Source organism: Manacus vitellinus, unplaced genomic scaffold (assembly GCF_001715985.3).
Source record: "Manacus vitellinus isolate BGI_N305 unplaced genomic scaffold, ASM171598v3 scaffold_5_pilon, whole genome shotgun sequence".
Classification (NCBI taxonomy): Eukaryota; Metazoa; Chordata; class Aves; order Passeriformes; family Pipridae; genus Manacus; species Manacus vitellinus.
Window position 1 is genome coordinate 31164267 of NW_021940682.1, and position 24395 is coordinate 31188661.

A 24395-nucleotide genomic window follows, 5' to 3' on the forward strand; every position below is an offset into this window, starting at 1 on the left:
TCCAGGAGAACAAAGATCAGATTTCCTGCAGCAAGAAGCAATACATTCACACAAAATGGATTGGTTTTATTTCCTCCAGATGTAAATAAAAGAAGCCTTTTTAGTAAATGAAGGAAATGGGACAAGGTAAAAAAATGAATGAACACACAGTCTTCAGGCATATCTTTTCTTTAAATAAATTTCCAGTTTTATTAGAATGTAAGTACTTTCAGCAAGTTACTATAAAAATACTGTCTTGCTGGAAAGTGATGTTTGTTTCTGTCAGTCATGCCTTCTGTGTATAGTCAATAAAACTGACTGGCGTGTTAGTTATTCTTTCAGGCTGAACAGAAGAAGGAGGCAAAACGGAGTTCAGATTAAGATTGCCAGAGACAATGGAAATCAGTGGTCATGAGCACAAGCTGCTTCCAGGGCCCAGCAGGTTGAAGCTTTCCTGGGTAACTGCTGGCAAATGCACCTGCTGAGACACAGACATGCTGTCTTTAAAAACCTTCTTGTGCTTACAGCTTTTTACTGTTGTCAACAAAAGCATACATACATTCTTTACAAATACATGGGATTAAATTGAAGAATAGACCTCATTTGTACTTTTCAGTTCTTCTTTGAATGGAAGCAACCCACATATCTGTTACATCTTATTCATTAAAAGGGTACTTTCTGCATGGGTGTTTTTTAATCAATCCTAAGTGTATTATTATACTGAACACTGTAGCTGAAACAGAGGTTATCTTCCAGTGAGAAAGAGACCTGAAGCTTTGGAAAGGGCTGCACAAGACACACCCTGTATGAAGTCTATGCGCTGAATGCACCTGACAGCATTTTTCTGAGGGCACAGCAAAGCATAAGGCACCAACTGAAGCTCAGTTCTGGCTGACTATTTCTCTAAGAATCCTCTGCTGTGGTGCAGAGGCAAACGATGCATTTCCCACTGACAGTAGGCTGCTGTGAGTAACTACAGTATCCCACCATTTTTGCTCTCCTTTCTCTTGTCTGGAACCTGTGATTACTGATTTTGTTGTACTTTCCAAAACTTCAGCCACCAGTGCTAAATGAAATTAGAAGGCTGATCTGGCTGATAATAGAAAGTTCTGTCAGAGCTACCTGAAGCGTCACATTTCACTGTAATCTGCAGGTTTAAATATCTGTGACAGTTACCAGGTTATTTTAATGGTGCTAATTTAACTTGGGAAGTGTTTCTTTTGTCTAAGTGAATTTGAGAAGAGAATGGCTCTTTTTCCTTTAATTTAGTGCACTTCTCCTTTTTACACAGTTTCCAAAAAATGTTTTTACAGACCTTCTGTGTTAACTGTGTTGCTGATTACATCTGCATGAAAAATGTCTTTTGAGACAAATTTTATATTTCACAAAGATGCTACAATATTCTGTATGTTATTAAGTGGTGCAAACAAATAACACCAGTCTATCCATTGCCATGACCTTTTATCATTCTTGGTAATAGTTGGACTAAATGATTCTTGTAGGTCCCTTCCAACTTAAGAATATTCTGTGATTCTGTGATTTTACTTAAGTCTTTTACTTCACAGGTGGTGTCATCTCCGAAAGTGAAAATAATGTACTACTTCCAGCTTTCGTTATTAGATCTCCTTATAAAAATATTAGATGTATTAATTCCACTGTGAACTGAAGTGCATGCAGTAGTTGTCAGAGGAGATATTCTAGCTGGTCAAACCTATAACAGCATAAGCAGCACCTCCCATGCCATGGATGACACATAACTGATTTCTGGGATAATTATAAGTTTCCTGCAAATTATAAAAGTAGCAGTTGATTTGCAAATAATGTCAGTCTTATATTTCCATTTTTTCCCTTGGAAAATATTTTTGAGCATAATTTGCCATACTTGCAGTAAAACGTTCTGATTTTATCAGATTTACTTGGAAAAGAAACATAGTACTAAATCTCTGCCAAATAATGTACAGTTGTATAAGATCAATCTCCACAAGAGTACAAGATGTCCAAAAAAAGCAAGAAATCAGAACAGGGGAAAAACCCCAGCCCAATAACAACAAAGACCCACTTAAAATGAAGTTAGCAGTATTGTCAAAAAGAAAGATGGCTATTCAGGTTCAGAAGATAAAGAATAAAGATGAAGAGTAATGCATGGGGACCTGAAGAGAAAAAACCCCAAATAATTCAGAAAGAATCTTGACTGAGAGGGACTTTTCTGAACGTGTTTCACCCACTCATTGACTGCTGAGAGCCTTCATGTACCCACAGGGATATATTTGACAGGTCCAGTAGTGCCCTTGGAGGCTTTGTGCAGCGTGAAATTAATTTATAATTTAGAAATAAGCAAAACATAGAATCTAATTTCTAGCTAAGAAACAATGCCAATAAGGAACAACGGAGGTTTTTTCTTGTAACAAAAAAGATTAGTATTTTCTAAAAGTTCAATTCTCCATGTTGAATAGGAATTGCCTGTAAATGTTATTCCCCCAGGGTAAGCAGTTCTGAATTCTTTGCCACTTTGCATTATCTTTTTCATACCTACAGGGCAACACATATGGCAATGCCAAATATCATCCCCATGCAATTGTGACAGATCCTCTCATTGACAAGTGGATGTGTGCTAAGAACAGCTGCTCCACCATGCATTGACCCCTTGCTCTTGGTGTTTTCACTTGCAGAGGCAAAAGCTCTGTTTCAACTCTAAATGAGAGGCCCTAACCTTCTAGGAGAGGGTAAACCCATGGCTTACAAAGTTAATAAGTATTAAAGTGTCAGAGTTAGAAAGACAAAACTTCCCTCCCCCAGAAGTCTGTTTACTAGATCTATGTTATAACCATACTAAGAATGAAAACATTAAAAAAAAAGGAAGAAGAAAAAGTGGAAATGCTCATTTTAAACACATTAAACACATGCTGGCAGACCAGGGAAATTCCAGAGGAAGGCAGAACTGGTCAAAATTTAAAAAGTAAAAATGGGACCCATGCAATCATAAACTATCTAGAGTAATACCAGGCATTGGCAAACCTTATTTAAACAATCATGACGATGTTTTCAAATACAGAAGCAGACACTCAAGGACAGATCCACAGCTGTATTTACTTCCCGGAGTGTATAACAGATGAAACTTTCTACCAGAGTAACTTGCTGCTGCATGGTGCAGCAGGAGATAGGGAAGTCAGTGGCACCATGGGCTTGCTCAGACTCTGCTCAGTGACAGTGGTGTGCGAGCAGATCCGCAGTGAAATCTTGCATTTTGCTGACTGTGAGTCAGTCACGGCAGTAATAGTAAAAGAAAGGGTTTTATTTACTGGTTGATAAGCCAGTAAATTTTCCAAGAGGTCTTATAGCACGAATGAGAACATGGAAATGAAGCATGGGAGCCAACAGAGTTTCTCAGGGACATCCTAAAGCCTACTGGTTTCAGTGCTACTGAGCTTCAGTTAAGCAGTGATTATCTGAGAGGATAGGAATGAGCTGCTCTGAGCAAATCTGTTTTGAATCATGGAAGGCTTACTTAATCAACTATATATCTTCATCCAAATCATCATCTGTATAACAGCAACCAGCCTGTTTGCTGACCAACTATTTGGTAATGATAATTGCCTGTTGCACATAGGCTTGCACAGCCTTCTGTACACACACCTTCACACCTTGATACACCCATCTTCACCACAGCATTCATACCTTCCCCTGTGGGGAGGAGCAGATGATGACATGAAGAAAAGTAATGATGCAAAAGAAAGACTAATACTTGGATGAAGCATTCAAATATTATGAGTGCCAGTCAACAAAATCTAAAGGAAAAAACAGTTCACATCAAAGGAGACTGAGATGAGAGTACAGACTTGACTGTTCAAAGGTAATGTCATAGCTGTACTAATTTTTTCTGGTTCTTGACTTAGCACCACATGTCAACAATCAGAAAAATAATTGCTTTATAATGCAATAAACCACAAATTCACTGCGTCAAGAACTGGATGAGTGGTTCAGAGTAGTTATCAGTGAGACAGGTGTATTTGAAAACTGATGTTTCCTTTAGGGCTTTTTGGGTTTCCTAAATGGCCTGTAAAGTAAATATAAAATTAGTGCTAATCAAACTTGATGTGGTACTGTCAGTGTGATAAACAGTGATAAGAATAGGGTAGCCAGCAAAAACTGTATAAAATGCTGCCATCTGAAAAGTAGAAACATTGTAAAGAATGTAAAATTGTTAACTCTTAGTCGATGTAAAGAATTACAGAGTCAAAACCTAACAGGTATCTAAGTATATGACTTCAGCAAAAGGGTGGAGGTAATTCCTGGATATGAAATAAGGAAGTAATGAAGAAGTTATTTTATCTCAGTGCATAGCGTCGATAAAACTAGTACTGGAATTTGGCATGCAGTTTAAAAATAGGGCACAGAGCAGGAAAAGGCTCACTTTGGTCAGCTCATCAGTGCTGTAGCAAGAGTAGGCGCAAAGAAAGAACTAATAGGAGGAATCTAAAACCAGAGCATTCAGATTCAAAGTGAAACAAAAGTTGTTAAAACAAAGACAAATTATCAAGTGAAGCAAACAATTCGTCATCTTCTGGCAGCTTTGCATGAGGGCTGATGGGTAGCTCGATGGCATGACTTTGGCCAGACACATATGGTATTTCAGGCAGTCATCAGGCCCAGTTCACAGGAGATTGACAATCTCTACTAGCTCTGAAACTTAATAATAATTTTAAAATAATTTCTTTTTTTATAATGTATTCATCATATTTACTGCTGAAAAAAAAGCTAGTCAGAATTACTAATGGCTCAAATGAAAACCATATCTCACTGAAATGTAGTGCCTTCAACTAAGACTTCTAAAATTTGGAGGAAAACTTGTATTCTAAACATATACTTCATGGGAATGTGTGGAGCAACCCCAGGACTACATTGTATGGTTTAAATTGAAGCAATTTATCCTAAAGCAGTCCTCAAAACAAGAAAAAAAAAATTAATATCACCATTAATATAAATTGATATAAAACTTCCTGCTACTCTCACAATATATTAATTTTATAGACATTTTCCTTTGTAAAGTGTTCCTTGAAGCACTTTCCTGTGCAGATACTGTCAATGAGCAGGTAAACAAACCAGCAACAACAATTACATGGTCAATTACTATTCCTGCTTGGTCCTGCATTTTAAAATATTGTATAAAGGACAAGTAACAAGACACCAGGATTATCATGCAAACTGTTAAGGCAAGTGCTTTCATTTCTACTGACCAAACAAATAAAATAGAATCTGCCAGCCTATTCCTTTCCTTCATAATTTCTTCCCTTAGAAATTTCTAATTAATGAATAACCCAGTTTCAAGAAAGTCACACAGACAAAATGCAAAAAAGAGTTTATCAAGGTCAACTGCATATTACTTTCAGCAGAATGCATCCCATTAAAAAAATATCTTCTTGCTGCTTTGACCAATCAAGTATTTTCTTTTAAAATGTTTGCATTTTGTTATTAGAAGTGGAGAGCTGTAGTGATAGAAATTTTGATCTCACTTTCTGTCTAGAAAAATGCTTAAATATGACTCCTGCCCCCACACATGAAGCAGGTGATGCTCCAGGGCATTATGAGGGACTGTGGGGTTACATCTGTCTTTTCTGTTCTGCAGGAAACAAATCTGTGCTGTCAGAAGAAGCTTGACATTAACGGTCCCATGGGGTCTCAGGCTGCCTGATTAGATTAGGATTACATTTTTAAGAACCATGCTGTAACAAGTGACAGGAGTGATGTGTTTCTGGCCAAAATCCTCCACTCACATATGAGTGAGAGCAGTACACCAAATTGCTGTTCCATTGTACCCTGAGCAGGCTGCCTACCAGCACAGGGTTAGACAGCCTCCAGAGAGTAAATGCAGCGGTGTATGTACACTGTGTGCATGTATATATGGACAGATAGGTATGTAATTTTCTATTATATGTATATATATTGTGCATATAAAAGGTGAGATTAAGAGTAAGATTAAGCTCATTATAGTAATTCAAATAACAATCTATGTCTCTTCAAGTGGGATGGCCTTTGAAAAGCCATTATTTATATCAAACAGTTTCTTCATTAACCAGTAAAAAACATCCCTGTGGCAGGTTTGCACGCCCAGCCAGCAGCAACTTTGACACTGTAATGCAAGATGTCCTTCAGGGGTGGCAGCTTGGCTGGTGTCTCCCCTGTCCCAGTTGCAGCAGTGTCGGAGCCAGTGGCCTCAGCCCAGGGGGACATGGGAAAGACACTTCCCTGGCCTGGATCACAGGGGCAGAGGGTCTGCAGTGGGCACCAGCCCGCTCTACTATGGCTCTTTCTTGTATGTGGGGGCACCTGCCCCCTCCTCTACTGGTTGTGTGCCTGAGGCTGCATCTTCAAACCAGAAATGGGTTTTACAGACTCCTCAGGCCTGAAAGCAAAACCAGGGAGAACAGGCCTGGAGGCAAAGATAGCAGTCCGTAGTGCTGGGAATAGAAAATATGCCATTACACACAATGAAGATGAAGTCACAGATCAGTGTATGGAACTTGCACAGTTTCCCATACCCATTTTTTCTCTCTGTTCTGCTTTGGGGTTTAGATTTTATTTTAACCCTCTAGTAATAGCCCTCATACCGTTACTACAAAACATCTCTCAACCCACGTTGAGGTCTTGGGCCTCAACCCAGTTTGCTCAATACAATTTTCCAAGGATACATTATGCAAATCTTTAGTGTTTCTTTTTCTGGTAAGCTGCTTGCTTTGAAACTTACTTCTGGAGTGAGACCTTTGAGACTTCGTAGGTTCATGGGAGTTTCACAGGAAAGGTCTGAAATGATAAACCTCCAAACAGACCTTGTCTTCCATTGAATGAGGATTTCTGGAAGACTAGTCCTCTCTAATCTGTAGATAGTCCCGATGGCATTGTACCATGTAGGCAAATTTATACAGAAGCTTGAGGTAGCAGTTAGCCATCATTCAACATTTTAACATTAGCATAATTAAACAGGTGAAAGCTTCCTTTTTATATTGTTTAATCGAGTGCTTAATACAAAAAGCATATTCCCTTTATTTCCTTCTTCTGAAGCTCTACCTGAATCTATATGGAGGAATAAAACAGTTTATGTAAGATGTTAGTCATATGTACTTCAGAAAAAACAACTAATAAGAACATAAAGAACAGTTCTCCTGAGAACTACATTTTTTAAAATGAGTGGATCAATGGTTAGGGATTCTCTGCAGTATTTTGGTAGGGTTTGGGTTTTTTTTTCCATTGGGGAGACACTGATGGCTACCAGACATATTGCTGCGTTCATTAAAAAAAAACCAAAACAACCCAACACAGATTTATTAACAGATTTTTAGCAAAGAACAGGTTTTGCCAACTAGAACAGCCAAGATCCAGGAAAAAAACCAACAAAACCAACCAAAGCAAACCCTCTGGTGGAGATCCAGTTTTCCAAGTCATCTTTACAAGTACTCTGATTCAAAATATTGTCCTTGGTTAATGCATTTTTTCCATTAACAGGGGTAGGAGTTTGGAAAGGTTTACCAAACAGTACTTATTACAAATAAAAACATGAAGAAGGGAGGGAAGGTGTTTTTGTGTTTATAACTCTGGTTATTAGTTGTGAATTGACCAAAAGGACTTTACTGCCAGTATCTGTTTTCAGCAATGAAGGAAATCCCTGCTCAGGCAGGTGGAGGCAGGGTAAGCGAGCCAGGTGTTCTCCTCCCCACCCCACCATGCTCAGTGCTTCCTGAAGCACTGAGATTTGCCCAACAGTGGGAGAGCAATGCCTGGAATTACCCATAGCAGAAGCTGCATTCTCGGAGTGTCGGCAGGCTCACAAGATAGCGGGCATCACTGCAAAAGGCAACGTTGTCCTTTGATGTGAAGCTTGCAACCAACCAGACAGCATGAGCTATCTGCTTTTTATACAATTAATTATTGATGTCTACCTGGGCAGGTGTGGCCAGCACCGCCCAACTAGAGGCCTTCAGTCCCACCCCCCGTTATGCAAGTGGCATCTCTTCTGCGCATGAGTGGGTACCTTGGAATTCCCCCCGCGCTTGCGCACTAAACCTCAGGGGTCTTTTCTAAATGAGTCTGGGGGCTTACTTCATCCTCCTCCTCTTCACTTTCTCCTTCAAATGCCCTTGGAAGGCAGTCAGCCAGCCAATAATAAGACACCAATTAATTAGAGTTTGTACCAAACTCTTCCTTTAAGGATGAAGTTCTCGTTTATCAGTGCTTGTTTTCTCATAAGTTGGCAGGAAAAAGATAAACTCTCACAGGTGGCTGGGCCAAACACAGACCAAAAGTATCAACATCTAATTAAGCCCTGATACATACATCATGAATCAGCTCCTTTCACTTCTTCATTTTAAATTATATTAGGATGAGACACTGAATGCAATGAGGTGATGCACATCTATTGGGAGTACCATAACCAGGGGCATTTGGCAGTTTAAGGCAGACCAAAACTACTGCTGCTTTGGGGGAGCATTTGATGATATCAGCTTTCAACAGTGGAGTGATTTCAGGACTTAGAAAGTCAAAAAGTGGAATAATAAAATATCAGGATAACAAGTAGTAGTAACAAAAAGAGCAGGATGACAGAAGTCATTGCTTTCCTAATACTGGGCTGAACTCAGCATAAGTCACTGCAGCAAGAGCTCTTCAGCAAGAAAAATCAGAGCACAGTCACACGATTTTATATGATGTCCTTCTCAGCTTTGCAGCAATGGCTGCAGCTGTAAAGACCTTACAAAACTGATTACTGAAGGTACTAAAATGTATTAACAAATGAGCACCAGAAGACTTTTTTTACTGCTTTCTACTGATGTTTCCTCTAATTGCAGGATACATTTCTAAGTTTTTAAACCATTCTCATACTTGCTAATGGTGTGGGTTTGAACCTCCAAGGCCAATTTGGACAGTGATCACATTGCAGTGTTTAATTCTGCTTTATGATTGTTTGAACAAAGCCACAAAAATGCAGCTACCAGGCAAGAGAGGTGCAAACAAGTTATGCAAGGTTTCACAGGTGACTCGGCAGGTCCAGCCAGGTACCTCCCCGCAAACTGGCAGTTCTTTCCATATTGGTGGTATTCCCCTTTCCAAAACCCCTTCCCTCAACACGGGTCAGGCTGGTTCTTCCACATTTCAGCTAAATCCAGTCTTCTCTTCTGCAGTTGACCAGCTGGATCAGGAAACATCCCTTGCCCCTGCTCTAAGATGGCAAATCCCAGAGGAGCACAGAGCAAACATTCCTGCTAAGTGGTCTGCTATGGGAGGATACATTTATCCTAAAGATATTTTCCAAGTGATAGTGTATGACATTATTGCTTCATATCATCAGTCAGTCACGTGGAAGGTTTCCTGGTCAGAACTCACATAACGGTGGTCACCTACTTTCCTGTGTATCCATCGTCTTGTGCTTCAAGGAAAACTCTGACATTTAAGGATGTGGTAGACTGCCATCACCAAAGGTTTTCAAATCCCATTGGACAGATCAATTATTGCTACATAATGTCACTCAAGATCCCTTTCCCACAAAAGGTTGGACCAGATGATTTGTCAAAGTCCCTTTCAACCTGGGTGGTTCTGTGATTCTACGATTTAGTTAGTGGTTGTAGTGGCAAGACAGTAAAATTGACCCATCTTCTCCTGGGGGATGAATATTGTAGAAAAGCTACTGAATATTTCTGGTGGAATTTCTTTACTTGGAATCAAGTTTTACAGACATAGGAGTACCCAGGTACAAGCTGCAATTTGCTCAGCAGCTTTGTTTCTACATTTATGTATTTCATCTTCCTTTATTGGCATTAATATTTACTGAAGATGGCTGCAGGCTTGGGAACACTGCAGGGATCTACATAGTCTGAGTGAATTCATGTACCTTCTCTGATTTATGCATTAAAACAGGCTCATAATTGTGAGAGCTGCACCCCATCCCCCAACAGAAGCACTATTTAAATTGAAAATTATTATCCAGTTACAGCAATAGCCAGAAGCGGAGACTGTAATGTACCTACAAAGCTTTAAGTGAATAAATTTTCTGTAAAAAACAGGTTAATTCCTGCTTGAAGAACAGCTACTTAAGGTCAATTTGAAATGTTAGATAATGAAATGTAAAAAAAAGGCTGAGTGGGGACCAAAGTACTGCTGGTACTTCTGGTAATCCTACTTACAAATCTGAGATGCCCAACCCTAACAGATTTTCATATGAATAGTGCCAGAGTTGGTGCTGTAGTTCATAATGTTTCAGCCCTTTATTGTCAGAAAAAGTCAGTCTGTTGAACATCAGCTAGTGATGTTCTCACCAAGAGAAGTGATATATCCCCTTTGCTTTTGTTGTCCCAGAGAACTATGGTTTATATCTGCAATGATGGACCACTCAACAGCAGCATGCACAGACCCAAGACCACCTATAGCTGTAACAAAAAACCAGAAATAAAAAAAATAAGTGCATACACTAGTGACTCTGACACCAGTATACTTCAACAGCCAGAATCAAGGCACCAAGCCTGAGCGAGACCTGCCTAAAGATTTCTTGTATTCAGTTATGCCAAAATTTTACTTGAACATCTATCACATCCACAAATCAAGGCAAGCATGAGTACCTATAATTCACAATTGTAACCTTCTCAATTAAAAAAGTTTTGAGTGTACACTCTTGGTGCTGTGAAAATATTGGTGTCACTTCAATATGAATGGAAAATCAATGACAGAGGAATATACTATGGGTACTGATGGTTCTGAAGCAAAAGAATTATTTAAGCGCTTAAAGAATGGAATTAAATTTGCTAACTGCAGTAACTTACTTTGTAATTCCAAATCTACCAATTTCTCTGGTTTTCTTCTAACTCTTCCTCTTTTTATCCCTTTCCTTTTTACTTCCTGCATTATCTGTCTCTCCAAGTAGCATATGGACAGGTGGCATCTCTGTCTGCTCTCTTCTGAACCCAGGAACTGCTCTTAGTGACACACATCAATTTAGAGGCAGTTTGTCACATTCTGTAACTTCTTCCCTGTATCCCATACTCTCCTCTCCACCTCCTCTTGAAGCTATCAGTCAGCTACTAAACAGTTAAATGTAACCTTATTTCCATAAGCTATGGTCCACTCAATATTATATACCCAGAGTTAACTGTCAGAATAACTGTCCTTTCCAGAGTTCAAGAGTGCTCAGGTCTTTCTGTATACTGGAAACATATGAGAGAGAGTTTCAAAAGCAACTCAAGTGTCATCACTAAGACATGAGAAATAAAAAAATCCAAAATAATGGCCTTTGAAGATCCTAACTACAGGAGTTCATTCAGATCCCATTCATTCATATGATTATAGATCAAAGGATTTCATGCTGCGATGAATTAGAAATCACAGATGTCTTCTCACTATAGCAACCTGGTTTTCAAATGAGACTCGTATTAAATAGTCCACTTCACTGTCTGAAAATATACTTCACTTCAGGAAACATAAGAATCTAAAAATAAGGCATTTAATTGAAAAAAAAGTATCTCACAAAAATTGTATCTCTCTCAATTCCAGAAACCACAACAGTATTAATAAAATCTTAAAAGACAACTAATACAGCTTTTATTTAGAAGCAGCATAAATCCAAACAGTGCAGAAAATTCCCAAGGGTTTACTGTTACAGTTTAAGTGCATATATTCCTTCTATAATTTTGTGCCTTTTCACAGGAACAGACAAAGAGCAGCTACAGAATTTGTTCTTTTCAGAAAGCCTTTACTACTTCGAAATCTCATCTTTATAAGTGGGTAATATAGTGAACTAATTCCAGTGATGAATTCCAGATTTATATAGACTTGATTTCTAAACTCAAGGTGTTAAAAATTTTTTAATATTCCCACCAAAGGTGACATAATAAACAATTCAACTGAACTAAGACAGGTAATATACACAAGACATTTGTAAAAAAAACCCAGATGTTCAATACAAAATACTCACCTATGTCTAAAAATAAAAAGCTTTTTATAAGTTAACAGTATGGGCCCCAGTTTCTGAATGTCAACAGTGAGAGGTTATTATGAAGGTATCGCTAAAGTTTAAATACCATCTGTACTGGCTGAATTACTTCTACCTCTTTTATAGATGAATGATGGAAGACACAATCACCTAACATAGGAGCTTGAGCATCAAAAATTAAATTTCCATTTTTAAATGGTTTATAAGTGTGACTTCCACCATTTACTACAAGGATAAGCTCTGTAGCTTCTTTGGCTGAGGCCATCATCTCTGGATAGAAGCCCCAAACAAAATGGGAAACATTTCCACTGCTGAGAAATAACCAAGGAGTATAGTTTGGTCAGAATGGTAACTGTTATGGAGCAATTCTGTGCTCATAGAAAAAACGTTCTATTTTTAAAGAGATGAATGTGAATTCACAACTGTTATCTTTAATTTTACATTATTTAATAACTACCACAGTATTGACGATCTTCATAAATATCATTAGTTTTGAAATAAAGATGCCAAAAAAGCACAGAAAAATTTATTATTCTTACTGGAACAGCTAGTCAGTTTCTATTTTAAATTTGGATTGTTGCTTGACATTATGGAGCAGCATCACTTTTATGAATCCTATTCTCAGGAAAGTGGAGATATTATCAGGATACCGAATAGACAACAAGGCTTAACTCTCTCTTCCCTGTCCAAATACTTCCAGAAGATCTTACGTACTGTAAACTATGGGAAATAGCAGAACTCGCCCACTTCAACCATGTTGCCATTGCCTATATAAAGCTGCAGTGTACTTTGTGTCTGGTTTGGACAATAGCCACAATGCTCCATCACACCAACTGATACGGATTATATTTCTATTTCCAGCTTCTTGCCTTTCCAGATGCTGAAGACTGGAGAGAACACAGATGCCAACACTTCAGCTCCATGAAGATAAATGAAGCAAATGCTTCAATTCACTTGGCAATGACCTACATCCATCTGAAGAGCAGCAAGAGCATATTGACAAAGTGCCTTCCAAGTCCTGAGAGATGCTGATTGCCACGTGAGGCTTACAGCCTTAGTAAGTTGGCTCTCTGAAAGTTCCAGATCCCTCTCTTCAACAGAGTTCAAGTAGAATCCCTTCGAGTCTTTGAGTAAGACTGAACATACATCAATCACATGCAGAAAACCTTAGACCATTTCAACCCCTTGGCCAGAAAAACCATGCCATGCCTGGAAGCACCAAAGCAATGATTACAGAAGAAAAAAGATTTACTGCGTTGTTGTCTAATATAGGTTTTCCAGATATGTGCTTGGAGTGTTTTGTTTGGTGGTTAACAACCATTCCAATGTTCTGGTCAAAACCTGGGAAAAGATAAAGACTTCATTTTACAATGCCAACCAAGCTAAAAAGACACTTAGTAACCAAGTGTATGCAGCTTCCTAAATTTATTTTACCATTATGGTGTTAAACCTCTGTAAGAAGACATCATCAGACTAAACTAAATTACAGTCGGTTTAATTTGGTACCTTCAAAGAATGGGGTATAAATGCAATACTTTATGTTAGAAATTACTTCTTTTGAGAAGTTAGTTACACTTCTGTCAAATCTACTTCCCTCTTTATGTAATTTCACAGCAAAGAAATGAGTGAAACAAGCTAAATCAGAAGAAGAAAAAGCTGTTCCAAGAGTCATACTAAAGCAAAGGATGCTGTTTTGAACAGAAACAACTGATTAGCAACATGTATTTCCTGTCAAGATGTATTTGTTTTCAAAGGAAAATTACAGAAACAACATTATTACTTGATCTGACAGAAAGCAAGCTCCTTCCAAAGGTTGAATTTATAAATTTTATTTACAGAGCAGTTTTATACTACCAGCAGCTGGGTTTTTTTCCCTAGTACGTAGGTAATTTCTTGCTCTGCCTCTATATTATCAATACTCTAGTGTTGAGCTTCATTAGCTACTACTGTACACACATCACTACCCTGTATTTTGTCCAGCTGTACTACTCTATATGCTGATACAAAGATAACATTCTAGAATGCTTGATTTTAATACCAACTCACACTGTAATGAAGTATACCTGGGTACATCTACATGCATACATTTAAGGTTCATATGAAGGAACCAAATCAGTATATTTTATATTAACTTTTTTTTTTTCTTCTTAGATTTGAATATCTGCCAACACCCACAACCTGGAAATTTCAAAATAAAGCTGCTGCTTTATTAAAAAAAAAAATAAATTTGGCATCTCAGACCAAACTTAAAAAACCCCACACCACAAACCTCCTTGGCAGGTATATAGCTGGTGTTACTGTTACCTTTGAATCATACAGTTAAATCTCGCTTTAGATAACACAAAAAAGCTACAGAAAAATCAAACTTCAAAGACTAACAGTTTAACCCTTAACACTTGCTATATTTTAGAAAGTAGTAAGTTTCCTTGGGAAAAAGAGGGAATAAATTTTTCTAAATATATCCCTCAAATGTACATAAAGTGTAGGTTCAGAGCTTAAACAAGTAGGTAAAGTAACAGCAAGTCCTTCCATTAGCTTTGTTACTTACAGAATAGGTACAGCTTGAGACTGATAACATGGGCAAATTTTAATCTAATTCTGTACAGCTATTCAAAGCTTTAATTAACAAAGGTGTGGGCGGGGATGGACCTTCTTTTAGAAACAGTAGGTACCACAGGCTATTAGATACACCAAATCTAGGAATACTACCAAAAGGAAAAACGCTGAGAGAACTAAATAGCAGTACAAGTTAATGTTTTCAAAAAAGACACAATTCTTTATCACCACTGTCATATCTATTGTTTCTCAAGATGCTGCAGAGACTAGAGTATTCCTTATGAGTCCACATTGAAAAGAGACTGGAAAAGTAGGTTAAAGTGAGGAGGCACACAAAACCAAACAGCATGCATGACATGAGCAGCACAATTTCATCTATGTCACAGCATTTATGTGCATAATATAGCATACATACTCCAGCAGTCCTTATGAACTTGTAAAAGAAACTATGGAACTTGTATACTGTCCCTGCTGGAGCTAGCAAAGGAAGTTGCTGAGCATGAAAAAAATACATGAAATGAAGAAGAAACAGATGCTGATAAACGCAAACATGTATTAGCTAGGTTTACCCCATCCTCTTAATGCATCTGCCTCATTAGGAGCCTGAAACATTGTCTGACTGCTTAAGTGTTTTCTCTTTAGTAGAGAAATATCTAAAAATTCAGCAAATGATTGAACACTCCACTTTGGTCTTTCCTGGAATTACAAGGAATAGAGCATAAAAAATGCTGGAAAGCCAAATACAGAGCATCAACAAGGGTCTGTACTTCTCACTGCAATGGTAGATCTAAGGGCCTTGTGTATCTCAGGCAGTTCATCTGCACATTCACACCTTGACTTCCAACTAATAAGTATCCAACAACAGAACCTGGAAACTTAAGTTCTCTCTGTAAGCAAGCTGTTAAACACAACAGTGTCAGATATGGTTTTTAAATGATTTTTAAATGTAGGGTAAATTTACAGCTTAGCCTAAAGGTTGTCTGTAGTGTTTATTGACAGGCAATGATCCTTCAGGGCAATGAGTAAACACTGAAATAATTTAGAATCAGCCAGCCAACAATTTTTTTAAAAAAAGACATGCTTTTTTTTATTTACAGTCACAGCTAGTTTATGATAAGCTTAACTTATAGGAAACAGTAGTCTGTGAAGCAGAGAAAAAACTAAGAACATAAAACATTGTTCACATTTTCCTGGAGTTTTTCCTATTTAATTCTTAAAACTGAGACTATTGCTAAGACTTCAGAGTTAGGAATGGAGCTTCTGCAGTGACAACTTAATCCAAGCAAATGGATAAAATTAAACTGACATTTTCTCTTGTAAAATGCTACAATAATTAGACAATAGAAAAGGAGAGGGCAGCAATGACTTCTTCCAAGGTAACATGTTGGAGATCTCTGGTCTCTTTCACTAATCAGAAAGACATTAAGCTACAGTAAACAAATCAAAATTTGGAAAAGGAGCCACTGCCCTTGCTGGTTGTCATTATCATGTCCATTACTTTTACTCCCTTTGTCCTTTGTGCTGCTACTTCTGTATTTTTTCCATTTAAAAATCATGCCCTCAACCCTTCTTGAAATTCAAGTCCAATTTTAGGTTACACTAGGAAAGGGGGGGAGGAAAAAGGAAGAAAAGAAGAATCTTACCACTGTATTGCATCGTAGCTCCCAAATATGAATCAACAATTGATCCCAGTAGGCCAGCTGCTGCACCAAACACAATAATGGGCCATTGTGGAGCAGATATTTCCAGATCAGTCACAAAAATGAGTTGTGTTATGAAGTAGGCTATACCTACTGACATGCCCCCAAGCAAACTTGAGAGCAGGCCTACTAATGTAACTGCTCCATTAGTACCTAAATCAAACAAAACAAAGCTGATTTAAAACCTTTTTTTAAAGACTTATATTTATTCAAATGTTTTACATAACATCAAAACTGTTTGAACTGACCTTCTCCCCTTCTATCCACAAGACTCTGCTACTGCAGCTTTTATTTACAATTCTCAGTGTGTTGTTGAGAAGATTAACCTGAACCATTATGGTCTATTACTACTCTTTTCCTGTCTCTAGGGCTAGTTATCTAGAAATATTCACTAGCATTAAATTAAATAAAACCAAACAGCACACCTTTCACTGTCACCTGGTACTTGTCTGTTGTAGGTCATGGTGGGGGCGGGATAATAAAAAGAGATTTGCTCCAAAAACCAGACCTCAAGATGTGCATGTTATTAAAGCAATACCTCCCTAAGAAGTAGTATTTTGCCAACACATTTAAAGAAAAGAAGAAGATCCATAGGAAGATATTTGACAGCTCATTGAATAAAAATCTGAAGAATGCATGTAAAGGTAAAAAAATACTTCCCCTGCATTGAAATCCTATCCAACAAGATCTGAAACTGATCCATATGCCAGCAAGGCTCAAGATTAGACCCATTGCTTTAAGGCAGCAATGACATTCACTGTGGAGACAAGGTTTGACAGACAAAAAGTTCACTTGCACACCCTTGGTAAGATATTAAAGGAAATGAGTGATTTGGTTAAGAAGTGAATTTTCTGCATTGTCTGTGTTGAATATATGTATTCTACTCATTAATATATGAATGCCTGAAAAAAATGAGTTGGTAACTTGTACTCTTTATATTATTAGCAACATAAACACTTTTAATAGAGATGAGAAATGACAGTATTCAGAATGATTTTAGCTCCGTGGATCCTGTGTTGGTGCATCCCAACCAATCCCAGATTTCTGATGTTTTTCTCAGTCTTTCTTGGAACTATTCAAATTGGATGCATAATTCAAAACAGATTAACAAAATATTCAGAACATGTAGAATAGGTAACACCTTACCTACTGGAACCTGTTCCCAGGTTGTTATCAATCTTGGTTTACTTTTACTCATAACACTACCAATCTCTGAAGCCCATGTATCACCAGCAGAGCATGCCAAAGCTCCCAAAAGGGATAAGCACATCCATGATGCTGTGTATTCCTTTGAAAAGTCAATAGGAATTTCACCTGGCCCATTTTCTATCATATATAAGAGAGCCAGCTCAGTAGGAACACCACCATTACAGAATACTTGAACCCAATTCCTCTGTCCACCTGAAGTAATAAAAAATAAATTTCAGTAATTTCAGGCAACAGTAACTGACAAGCAACAGCACGAGACAAAAGCAAAACACACATATATAAAGTTAAATTTAAAAAGACACATGTTCCAAACAGAAAATATATGGCAATTTATTAAACAGAACAGAAGCAAAAGCCAAGTCACTTGCTAATGTTACAGGGATAAGGGTAGAGGGGAGTCACAACAACAGTGTTCCCTACTGTGGATGTTACATCTCGTCTGACCCTTTGAAAGGAATATGCAGTATTTATTCTCCACAAGGGATCCAAAAGCACGAAAGTATTTTGGCTTACCTTCTTTGTATTCTGAATCTATTTGCTTCTTTCTATCTTTTTTCCATTTAGTAAGTTTTGAAGAAGTAACAAAAAATACAAACAAGGAAGAGAAGAAACTGTAATTTGCAACTGTAAGGATAAATCCAACCACCAATCCTACGAAGAAAAAAGAAGTATATCAAGTTTCTCCATGTAACAATACTTGCTTTGCAAAGCAGTTTTTTTATTTTTTTAAATATGAAGAGTATATTCATGATACCTAAGACAATCATGCAGTAACAGATTCTACTGCTAAATTGATAATTTAATTGCTACTGCTTGTGTGATTTTTAAGACCTCCTTTTGCCACAAATCAGTAATACTGTGCAAAAATAAAAGACATCGCAATAAAAAAACACAAAGCAAAATCCAGAGGATATGTAAATGAAATTTAAGTACTCTGCCTGAAGAATATTCTTACTTGTATAAGGAGCAGATATAGAGCTGTGACTGTGACTTTATCAGCAAGTTTATCATCAGTTTAGGTATCAAATCCCATGTCCAAGGTCTCTAAGATAACCACTATAACCTTCCTCCATATCTTAGCAGATGCTACTTCTCCCTTCTGTTCTTTTCTTTTTCCGTTTCTGATTTTCATGCCATCTTTTAATTTCTGTAATTTTTTTAAGTATTTGAGCTTCTGGAGGTGATTAATTTTTATGTCCCCCTTTACAAAGGAAGTCTCATTTCACTCCCCATCATGAGATTACAATTCTAAATGACTGAAAGAAAATTGTCTGCACTTAGGGCAGATGCCAGTATAAACCGCCTAGCAGAGCCGTTACATTAAGAGGTAAAAACAAAGAAGAGAAAAAGAGTTTTTTTAATTTAGAAAATGTCACAAGACCAGGGTGAATCACCTCACCCAGATATCTTGCATCAAATTTCAATAAACACTATTGTACACCGTGCTGCAGTTTTTATCACGCGGTCAAGAAAACTTTATTGAAATGGTCATTTGTTTGAACTAAAGTACAAATTTAATTTTCTTATTTTTGGCAGGCCAAAAAATGCCTGGAACTGCTTCTATTACAGTAAGGAGAATCATGTTCTCTTAACTGGTTCCTCCCCTAGGCAGGTAGGGTGCTGACATGGATCAGTTTTAGGGTATTTCTTGAGCACCACCTCTGCCATTTCTTTAATTCTCTGTGAATCCATCTATATGTTAAACCAAAACGTGATTTAACTGCATACTGTACTGAAGTTTAAAAGAATTCTCTAGGTTTACATAAATCTAATAACAATATTAATCAGATTACAAACAGCATCACAAAATTAACTTCCCTGTTTAAACAGGCCTGAGAGAAAAAATCAGTATGAATTTAAGGTATATACGCTTATATTTATACTTTTATTATAATAGAACTAAGTAGTAAAGTCTTAAAAATTACAAACAACAAAAAGAACATTAACTTCGTTTACTAAATGTTTAGCTTAATAGTCTCAGAAAAAAACATACCTCCCAATGCACCACTGTGATCAAGACTCTTCTTCTTAAAACCCTGTGCAGCAATAATTAGTGGAACCAAGACTGAAAAAAGCCAGCGCCATGGAGAAATGGGTCGTAAAGTACCTGATAAATCAAATAACAGGGTTACAGATGATCCTTATAAGCCTTTCCAATGCCTTCATATCTGAAAAATTATTATCTTCTAGTATATACTTAAAGTCTGATCTTAATAGAGATTAAAACTTTTTACCTTCTAGAAGAAAGGCAGTAATTTATTGAGTCTTTTCTGTTTAAAATAACATACCTTTTATTGGATAATAATAAATCCTTTATTAACATCTTTTATTTTGGTGAGTGTTCTAGAATTTCAGAAGGAAATAAATACAGTTAAGACATTGATAATAAATTGTCTCCTTAGAAGACAGTTGCTGTGGATACTAGTGCTTTATGGAATGGTGTGGAATTACAAGAGCCAAGCAGGATATTATTTTCCTGTTCTGCAGATGCAATAAATTACTGCCTTAGCAGTAAGATCCTTAAAGCCTTTATATTTTAGCACCTCATTTTTACTTTAAATTGGAGGACACAAAGTTCATTGCAAAAGATGCCAAAAGTACATCTTGCAAAACACTGAAATTTAACAGTCCGAAAAGAAATTATTCCTTAATACTAAAGTTTAGAAGTCTTCCATCCTTGTTGTCTTAAGAGACAAGGAAGCTATTGATTATATCCTGAACTACACTATTTACTGTGATAGAATTTCAATACCAAAAAAAGCCAAGAAAGACAATCCATGAGGTGAAAGTGAAAGCAGTGTGACCACTTTATGATAAACATCGACACTATCAGTTCTTCTGAGCTTGATTTAAGGCTCTTAAAAATATCCTTTAAGCTGATGACTATAGCAAGATTTCAAGTTACAGTTTTTGTTTGAAAAACCCACAAATTTTAAAACATAAAGCCAATAGTTACTCTAGTTTTGAGCTAAATATGCTTACATATGCTATACAAATACAAGACATCACAGATCTTGCTTTGAAGTAAGTCTCAATCTTATAAAATAGAGATTTCACACAGGCACAACTTGGCTTGCTGGAGAGCTAAATATGATGGTTTTCAACAAGAACTTTTGTGTTAGCAGTACCCCAATCTTCTCACATACACAGGCTCCTTGGTGCAAAGCAGGATAAACGTCTGTGAAATCACAGGAAGACACTAATTGCAAGTGCAGATTCACAAGACAAAAACTTCTCTTCTGTGGACTGAAAAGCCCCAGTCCCATAGCAGGTGAGCAAGGGAGTCTTGCAGACAAGGGCTGACTCAAGAATTCAGAAGACAAGCAGTGGCTATGTATGAAGAGACCTCCAGTGCTGTAGTCTGGTATTGCTTATCACAGACCAAGGCAGCTCTTAGTGTAAACTTCAGTGTGAGCAGTACTGGAAATCAAAAGGTTTCTTCTTCCTTGGCTAACAAATAGAATTTTCATCTCTTCAAGGACATTTTTAAACTAACCTTTTTGTATTTCACTGAAGGGGAGAAAAGTATTGGTATTGAATTACTCCTAAATATAAGCAGTTAGGACTAAGATTGAACACATTCATTGGTTTATTATGGATTCTTTGGCTCTCCCACTTTACCAATATTTTGGTTACTGTTTGGTGCTTAAGCATTACTATAAATTATAAATTAATAAAAGTATGTCTGTAATATTTTTGTATTTATGTTAAAGACTGTGAATTTCATCACTTGTATGGGCTTAATCTACTAAGCCTACTAACTATTATACATTTCATTCACCTCCTCAAGCCAAGGTCTTTACACTGTCTCAGGCAAATGAACAATAGAAGTTGTATGTCCTTCTTTTTCCATTATCATTCCCTACAAACAGGAGGATTAGTCTGCAGTCCCCTCCTTTCTATCACTCCCTATATCTTGATTCACTTGATACCAGGTGTTCCACTCTTCACTGCCAATCACCTTATATAGCAGGGATTGGAATATCCTAATTATCAGAAAACCTCAGAGAGCTATACCTTTAGAGAGCGGACATACACAAATGAAGTTGCATGTTTAAATACAACTTGGTTAGCTCCAAATGACACAAACAAAGCCAGATTGTGAAGCCCACTTCTGCCTATCTTCTGCATGTGTGGCATCTCACTACAAGCCAAAGAAGTGTCCAGACAACATAGGTTTAATGCTATACCAGAACTAATATTCCATCCTAAAACACAAAGCACTGAAAAACACTGAGCAGAGACATCCAACTGCCATTGCAAAATCAACTTATACTGGTGGTATATTTACTCTAGCTTCTGGATTCAGTGTGACACTGGGCAGTCAAGGGTGTTCATTCCGCATCCCTAAGCACTCCCAGCAACACTGCAATGACACTGGAGCTCTTCCTGAATTAAACTGGTTGAGGTCTTAAGGACCTGCCCTGAAAAGCAGTTAAACTCTTCTAGACTTGAACTGATACTGAAGGTTGTACTGCTCCTTTCACACACTGCTTTAAGAATGGCCCTAGAGGCAAAATGACAGACCACAAAGAGCACTTGCATCCCTGCAGCTATACACAACTAAGCCTCAGCTGCCTCAACAGAACATTGAGCTGACAGTACACACCTATGGTAGCCACTCCATGCATACCTCCCCAACTTCTTATACTATTACCTCTGTTTCTGTTTTCCTTGACTAAGGAATTCTTCTTGCATGCCCTGTTCTGCATGTTGCTGCATGTGCATTCCTAGAACAGGCTGGCACACTCCTCCCGTGCTGTCACATACTTTTCCTCATCCAGAAAGACCTCTGTCAGCTCGCTCTTTATTTTCATTTTTTATTTGCTTTCTTTTAGGGAAAGAAATCACAAAGGATACCAACATCTTAAATTCTACAGGATCCGTGGGCAGAGCTGCAAGTAGGTGGCTGTCAGCACCTTCTAAACCACTATCACGTACTGTCAGCGGTGAGATTTTCAGTTCTACTGACAAAGAACGGGGCTGTGCACACCTCTCTTCCCATTTTTTACGTTAAGCCTGCAGGGGTTGGATGGGAGGGTTCGCCCCTGGTCATGCCATGCCTGCCTCTGCCCGGCCTTTGGACTCACCGTAGTACGTACTTGCAGTCATGGACACGATCCAGAACGCCAGCGAAATACAAATGAGCAAGTTCAGGATGACCATATTCGCCATCATCTTGAGGTACTCTCTGAAGAAATCCTCCTGGTAATAGGGCATGGGAAGCCAGGGGGAGAACACCTGACGGGAAAACAAAAGGCGCAGCACATCAGAGACACCATCTCCTCTTTCTGCCGACCGGCGAGAGCCGCGGCCGGGCCCGGCCCGCACCGCCCCCGCGGCGCTGCCAGGAGGCACCGAGGCGCTCATAGGGAGAGGCTCTCTGCGGCGCGCCCCCTACTCGGGCCCGGGGCCGGGCTGGGCGATGCTGCCGGAGGCGCTCGCACCGCCCGGCTACCGTCACTGACGCTGCCTCCCTGACCGTCAACGCCGCCACCATCCCGCCCCGCGCCCGCGCCCCGCGCATGCTCCGCCCGCCGCCACAGCCCCCAGCCCCAGCCCGGCCCCGCCGCCGCCGGCAGAGAGCGGGAGTCGCCCGGGCCCGGGGGCGCCACAGCTGCGCCCGGGCGGTGCCTGCGCTCTGCGCAGCCCTGTGGAGATTTCTCCCCTCTCCGGTATCGGGATGGGGTCTTCGCCAGGCGCTGCCCATATAGATCCAGTTTGCGAAATAAAACCAGCAATGACACTCATGAAAAGCATGAAATCTGTAGAAAATTGTCGATACTGAAACAAAGAATTGTAATTGGACTTAGCATAAGCAGGCCTTGTTTAGTGTGACCTAGCAAATTGGAACACTTAAACAAATAGGCAAAACTGCTAGCTACAAATAGGGAACTGCCCTTGCGCGAGAGACAGATAGTTAACTAACTATTGCTTCAAAAACACATAAACAGGCTTGGAGAAATAGATAGGTAACGAACCCTTGCTTTTAGGCACAAAGACAGGTGTTATCAAGAAAGCCAGAAAATGTGTCTAAGGCATAAGTAAAATAGAATGCTATTGTAACGTGGGCTTAACTGTTTAGTTTATCAGCTACTAACCATAGAAATGTAAGAGTGAATGGCATTTATGATAAAACTGCTATATAGACCCACCGAAATCGTGGAAAGGGAGAAGACATATTTGTGGGGTTAACTCTGTGTCTTTGGCAAACAAACCGTTTGTTGGTTGATTCCTTTGAGTCAGTACCAATGAGTGTCTGGATGAGGTTTGAAGCTCATTGGAACACTGCAAAGTTCATTAGCACCAGAAGAAAGAGACTTGAAATGTTTCCTAAAGTTGCCTTGGGATGAAAACATGGCAAATCTGCCTGAGGGCTTTTCTTGGGGCATACCAGACTTACTCTCAAAACACTCAAGTTGTAAATAAGTTGACAGTTGTTACAGGAAAGGCTCCCACTTGAACACATCAGAGGCTTTGTCAACAAAGCACAGAATGAAGTGAAACTCCACAGCTTTTCAAAACTCCATTGTTTTGAGGCAGCAGCCTCAAACAAAAAATAAATAAGAAATAAATGAAATAATCAAGACTTTGGGTATCACAGAAGATAATGTTGACGTAGCAGTTATGTATTCAGGATTTGTTCAGTGGAAGGTAGACCAAAACCTTCAAGTTTATAAACACTGGTACAGATGAGTCATCTCATGAACATCACCAACCTCAGGTGCTTTTTGTTTGTGGACTTGTGGGAGCAGCAGAATAGAATATTTATTTAAGTATTCATTGAGAGGCAGAGTAATAGGAAAAAGGGAAGTAAAAGATCTTTTATATACAACAGGAATAGTTTTTAAACTAGAAAATTCAAGTGAATATTCTTAGTTTAAGAGTTGATAATTTCCCTACTGAATTTAAGATTATTTTTGGCTTGTTGGCACCCATTTATCTTTGAGGCATGTTCTATTATTTTTCATTCAGCCTCTGGAGTA

At 38.4% G+C, this 24395-nt stretch overlaps 1 protein-coding gene across 3 annotated transcripts; it reads right to left on the bottom strand.

The window, feature by feature from the left end:
• Nucleotides 1-224: 224 nt before the first annotated feature.
• TMEM19 (transmembrane protein 19) lies at nt 225-22782 on the bottom strand. 3 transcript variants are annotated; one of them, XM_018080760.2, is made up of 6 exons: nt 22500-22782; nt 19403-19516; nt 17923-18060; nt 17347-17601; nt 16144-16353; nt 225-460 (listed from the first exon to the last, which is right to left on the bottom strand). In XM_018080760.2, the coding sequence occupies exons 1-6, from the start codon at nt 22777-22779 to the stop codon at nt 357-359; spliced, it is 1101 nt and encodes a 366-aa protein (XP_017936249.2). In that variant the 5' UTR covers nt 22780-22782; the 3' UTR covers nt 225-356. The 3 variants fall into 3 exon arrangements, with proteins under 3 accessions (XP_017936249.2, XP_017936248.2, XP_017936250.1); XM_018080759.2 differs by lacking the exon at nt 225-460 and adding an exon at nt 12370-13285; XM_018080761.2 differs by lacking the exon at nt 225-460 and adding an exon at nt 12370-13285 and having other exon boundaries at nt 22512-22678.
• Nucleotides 22783-24395: the final 1613 nt, after the last annotated feature.